A 6,157-nucleotide genomic window follows, 5' to 3' on the forward strand; every position below is an offset into this window, starting at 1 on the left:
ATTTTATTTTATTTTATTTTGTTCCCTTGGACATTTTAGTTATATATATTAGACACTTCTTTTTAGTTACAAACATTATACTCATTGGTCCCTTAAGATACAAAGATTAGATAATTTGGACTATTAAGTTAAAAACATTAGACCTTGACAGACATAATCAAAGTGTCTAATATTTATAATTTAATTTAGCATAGGAACTTGACTCCGAAAATGGCGGTGAACGACAGATGGTAGAAGCTATTAATTCATTTGTTCGGGGAGCCTATATGCAGACACTCTAACGATGAAGTCAAAATTTATCAGAGAATGAGAGACTTTTTAGGTTAGAATTTGTGTATACTTTTGTGACCTAATAGGCTCTACTTATATAGTGATTTTTTCTAGGTTTTTTGAAGATTCCTTTTGTGATCATTAGAGAGGAGGTCTATGATCTTCGGATCACCCTCTTGTGTTGAAAGTGTGCCCTTCTAATCAGTGAAAAGTGGACTTCATTTAGTGGTTGTGATTGTCATGAAGTGACTCATAATGGGTGCGTAGGTGAGCTATCATGTCTACCATCACTGAATTCTCACCTTGTTTATTTAGTGGTTATGATTGGAGGTCCAGGTGAGTTACAATAGTCATCACTTTATATTCCATCATTATAGGCAACTTGCTTTAGTTTAGAAGATGTTATGTGATGCTATCTTATTGGTTTGGGTCAATCCAAATTCATGTTGGACCTGAATTATATTGGCATGAACTCGGTCTAGAACAAGAACCAAAAAAATTAAGGGACTAAAGTGTTTAACCATATATATTTAAGATATTTAATAAACCAAAATAAAGAGGACAAAAAATTTAATAGATCAAAGTAAAATTTAAAATCTAAAAAAGTTTAAAATTGCGCGATTGAAAAATTTGAGATCAAAGCTGAAAGTATTTTACATTGCTTCTCACTTTCAAGTTTAAACTTGTTCTTACATCCTTTGTGGATCATCAAAATGAGATAAACTGCATATTCTTTTCCAATTCCTGCTTCTTGAATTCAAACTCATCAATTTCAGCCAATTGGTTTCTATCAAGCCATTCCATAGTTTCTTCCACTACCTTCTCAAGCTTCTTAACTCTCTCCCTCATTTCATAAACATAATTCTCAAACAATTTCTTTACCTTCACCTTCTTTTTCACCTCCTCATCCGCTACCTTATACATCTCAGCAGCTATCACCATCCTCCTCATCTCTTCAGAACTCAACCTTCCATCCTTGTTACTAATAGTAATCTTCTTTTTCAGCCCTTTTGCCTTATCTTCAGCAGTAACCTCCAAAATACCATCAACATCAAAACAAACATTAATATTTGGAACCCTTTTAGAGAAACCTGAAAGCTCAAATTTCCCAAGAAAAAAGTTATCCTCAGTATTAGCTTCTTCTCCTTCATACACTTTAATCAAAACACTATCTTGATTACTATGAAAGAATGTAGAGAAAAAACTGTCCTTTTTTGTAGGGATCATAGTGTTCTTTGGAATCAAAACAGACATAACATTATCAGCAGTTTCAACACCAAGACTAAGAGGCATAACATCCAACAACAACAACTCTTTTTCTTGTCTCCTTCATCATTCAATATTGCTGCTTGATCAGCTGCACCATAAGCCACAGCTTCATCGGGATTAATGCTTTTACATGGCTCTTTGACTTCACCGTTGACTTTGAACATTTCTTTCAATAGTTGTTGAATCTTTGGAATTCTAGTTGACCCTCCAACAAGAACAAACTCGTCAACTTGTCTTTTACTAATCTTTGCATCAACCAAACACTTTTCCGCAGTCTCCATGCACTTTTTTGAACAACTCCTTGTTAGTTTCGTCAAACAAAGCTCTAGTAACAGTGACATGTAGATCAATCCCTCCACATAGAGAATCAAGCTAACTAATTGTCTCAGAAGTTGAAGAAAGTAACCTCTTTGCTTTCTCACATGCTAACCTTAACCTCCCCAAAGCTTTAGAATTTTCACTAATGTTCAAGTCCTTCTTGTACTTTCTCTTAAACAATTCAACAAGACCGTTCAACAAATTGTTAACAAAATCAACACCACCCAAATGAGTATCTCCTAATGTAGCCTTAACTTTGAAAATTCCCTCATCAATGGTAACCAAAGAAACATCAAAAGTTCCACCACCAAGATCAAACACAAGCACATTCTTCTCACCTTGTCTCCATCTTTCTTGTCCAAACCAAAAGCTATAGCAGCTGCAGTAGGCTCATTGATGATCCTTATCACATTAAAGTCAGCAATTTTCCCTGCATCCTTATAGTAGCTAGTCTTTGTGAGTTGTTGAAGTAAGCAGGAACAGTGATAACAGCATCATTCACTTCATGACCCAAATAACTTTCAGCAACATCATTTAACTTATACAACACAATGGAAAATATCTCTTGAGGTGAAATAAGTTTCTGTTGGCCTTTGTAAGTGATAGCAATCATGGGTTTGTCTTTGTTTTTTGGAACAACCTTAAAAGGCTAAAACTTTATGTCTAGTTGAACTGATTGGTCGGAGAATTTTCGACCAATCAAATGTTTGACATAGAAAATGGTGTTGTGAGGATTTGTGGTTAGTTGGTTTATGGCTGCATCGCCTACAAACCTTTCGGTATCGGTTAAGGCGACGCAAGAAGGAGTGATGCGGTTTCCTTGGTCATTTGGAATGATCTCAACATGATTGTGTTGCCATACTGCAATGCAGCTGTAGGTGTGCCGAGGTCAATGCCTATTGCTTTGTTTTTTCTTGTTGCCATGGGAAAACTAGAGAGTTTGAGATGAAAGAAAGAAAAAAAGAATAAAAATGGTGTTTTGGATGGTGAAGAGAAAATACTAATGTGGATGTAGTAATTGGTGAAAAAGAAGTTTTTGACATTTTTATGTATTTATAGGCATAGAAAATGAAGTGATGATGATATGTATTGGGATTATACTATTAGAAGACTTTATTTGATTAAAGATAGGGGATGAGGAAGATGTATGGAAAATACACAATAATTTGTCAATTTCCAAAGAATTTTAATTGGGGTCCTTGATCAAGTCTCGGAATAATGTACTTTGATGCTCATTTTATGAAGAATAAGAGCATGGAGGTAAGATCCAGTACTCTAATCTCCACACCCTAGTTTCAAGACCGTAACTTTAATGAATCTGGCTTGATTTAGACCTTGCTTGTGGTCACAACAAGACCACATATTCTTTGCGGAGTATTTAAATATTCGACTTAAAATGTAATTTTAATTCCTTTATTTTAAAAAGTCAATAATTTTGATTTATTTTTCAGATTTTTAAATTAAAAAAATGACAATTTAATATATGTTAAATAATGTAGCATACAACTTTAAGATATAAAACAATCTAGATATATTAATTATTTATATATCCTAATCTAAATTACAAAAATAAAAATTTCTGATTATGATTTCATAAATGTTAATCATTCTAAATCATAGTATTATATATCATATTATTTAAAATATGTCAAATCATTATTTTTTTTTTGTTAAAAAATTAGAATACGAGATCAAAAATTGTCATATTTTAAAATAAGAGGACCGATTTCGTGAATTGATAAAATATAAGAAGACTATATCTACAATTAAATTTAAATATGTCTTTATGTAATATTATGTGTTTAACATGGTATTTTAAAACATAGCTGACATTTTTCGTGTGATAATCTATAAAACATAAAATCCTGCAGTATGATACAATTAAAGGAAACCTAATAATACCGAGGAAGACACCACATAAACTAAGTGCTAAGTTTTACTTTCTTGACCTTTCCAGCTCGTCCAAAGAACACATCTGTATTCAAATATAGTCTGAGAATAATTAGGAAACCCGAGTTATAAATAAGAACTTGTCTCCTTAACATGCTAGATTAAACCAGAAGGTTCAAAATGACAACTCTAGAAGACAACAGTATCAAGCATCATTCCAAGAGTTTGAACGATGTTAGAAGACATCAAATTTGAGACATGCTCTTCGAGGTGCTTCTTGGCGTCTTGTCTTCCCACATTTGCTATTGCAAGCTTCTCAGGGGGTAACTCGTCTTCCTCTTGGACAGCCTTGTTGTATTTGGTAGCTAAGCTCAGCATTTCCTATGTTTCACAAATTAAATGAGGTCCATTAGCATCTAATATACCAGTTAAATAGGGTCGGTTTTCTAATCTTAAAATCAGCATAAGAAAATTACATTATGCAGCCAGTATAATTGATCAATAAGGTAGGCAATAATCCACCTCACAAGTATCCTTAAATTACCTGAACAGTCTGTTCATTAGTTTTGGAATGTGTATCAAAACGCCTAAGTGTCAAACCATCAGTCCATTTCTTCTTGTGAAGATTAAGCAGCATCTTCTCCTCAAGTTCATTCTTCCTGTAATTGATGGCTATGGAATAATAATGTCGGTTCAACCCGTGGATCAATGCCTAAAGATGGGCAAAATAGGTAGGTCAGAACTAGTAAAAATAAGTGCAAAATAAATGCTTCAAAAAAAAAAAAAAGGAGTATAGAAGTCAAAAAAGAAAAAAGGGTTTGAGAGACACACTTGAATGGACGGTTTATTCAGATGCCCCAGATTGGATGTTGTTTGTCTTGGTTCTTGTCCAAGCATCATTGTCTGTGGATTGATCAATCGAAAAGCATCAATCACCACCTTTCCTTTAACACTTTGTATTGGATCCACAACTACAGCCACTGCTCGCTGATTCAAAGCCTCAAAACTCTGCAGGACACGTACAATTTACTTACATTAACCAGCAGCACAAACAAATAATTGATAAGAAACAAGAGTAATTCTAACCCTTAGGCCTAGCTAGAAACTTCGATCCCAAACAATTCAAATTTCAAGTTTACAAAATACGCAATAGTTGGCACTTGGCAGTGCGTTCCATGACACTAACTTCAATTAGCAAGAAAATGGTTTACTTCCAATGATAGCGTGGAAATTTTTTATATAAAAATGAACTCCTTAATTGAGGAATCAGAGCAAGCTTCCATACTTAACAAATATTGACTTTCTAAGAAATCAGGAGGAAATCAAATATTTTCAGTTAGTAATTAACCTCAATTCTCTTCACAAATAAAGAGTACAACTACAATGGAAATATCAATTATCAAAATTAAAATACATCTAGCTAGCAATTTAAGCCCCAACTTAACTTGTGTGGGTGATATAGTCATTAAATTAATCAAAATCATTTTACAGTACTCTTTCTGTTAAGCTAGCACAGAGAATAGTAGTATGGTCTATGTATGTTGTGATCTTCCAGGGGAAACTAACCAAAGCCATGTTGGCAATTTTGATGGGACTGATAATAGGTTCATAAATCAGAGTAGTTATAAGCTGAGGGTTAGACGGTTAGTATAGTGGGCTGGAAAAGTTTCAGATGCTATATTGTTCTCTTTTCTATTAATTTCAGAAACAGATTTATTGACTACGGTGCTTTCCACACAACTCTTCAAAAACAAAGATTGTTCAACAAAAATAAGAAACTTGAATATAAAAAAAACAGAAACACTGAGAAGTGTATTCACACCAAAGAGATACATGTAAAGATGCCAACAAAAGTAAAACAATGACATTCAAACCACATTGCTAAAAGTTATAAAAAGAACCATTAAATCAAAACTAATGGGATCATGCAACATATAGATACTTTGGATTGAGCAATACTACATACAGAAACAACACATAAATGCACAAATACTACCTGTTGAGTATTTATGTCAACACCAGACAACCAACAGCCAAATCCAGGATGTGAATGGTACCAACCAACAACCATCTCTGGTCTGCAACACAATCGCCATGAAAATAAATTAAAGGATCCAAGCAAAAACAAGAATAAGAAAATTACAAAAATAATAAAAATAAAATACCGTCCAGTTTGTTTGAGCATATCGAGCATATTAGTCTGAAAAACATGATCAACAGCTTCAACACTAACACCAGTTCCACTCTGTGGCATAGCAAAAACATCAACAACACGAACAGTATATTCATCCACGAATTCTCCAAGCATCAAACCCATAACCTCCATGGGTACCCCAGCCCTTCCTAGTTAATTTAATAAAAAAATAAAAAGAATGAATAATATGAAACCCTAATTATTGAAATTGGATAG

At 33.5% G+C, this 6,157-nt stretch overlaps 1 protein-coding gene and 1 pseudogene across 1 annotated transcript; both read right to left on the minus strand.

Annotated features, from left to right (window-relative positions):
* Window positions 1-865: 865 nt before the first annotated feature.
* On the minus strand, window positions 866-3,323 carry LOC101507402 (heat shock 70 kDa protein-like; annotated as a pseudogene).
* Window positions 3,324-3,618: 295 nt separating this feature from the next.
* LOC101506853 (26S proteasome non-ATPase regulatory subunit 14 homolog) lies at window positions 3,619-6,104 on the minus strand. Its single transcript, XM_004517201.3, has 5 exons — window positions 5,913-6,104; window positions 5,744-5,825; window positions 4,579-4,755; window positions 4,292-4,459; window positions 3,619-4,128 (listed from the first exon to the last, which is right to left on the minus strand). The coding sequence occupies exons 1-5, from the start codon at window positions 6,071-6,073 to the stop codon at window positions 3,937-3,939; spliced, it is 780 nt and encodes a 259-aa protein (XP_004517258.1). The 5' UTR covers window positions 6,074-6,104; the 3' UTR covers window positions 3,619-3,936.
* Window positions 6,105-6,157: the final 53 nt, after the last annotated feature.

This window comes from Cicer arietinum, unplaced genomic scaffold (genome assembly GCF_000331145.2).
Source record: "Cicer arietinum cultivar CDC Frontier isolate Library 1 unplaced genomic scaffold, Cicar.CDCFrontier_v2.0 Ca_scaffold_5728_v2.0, whole genome shotgun sequence".
In the NCBI taxonomy this organism is placed as follows: Eukaryota; Viridiplantae; Streptophyta; class Magnoliopsida; order Fabales; family Fabaceae; genus Cicer; species Cicer arietinum.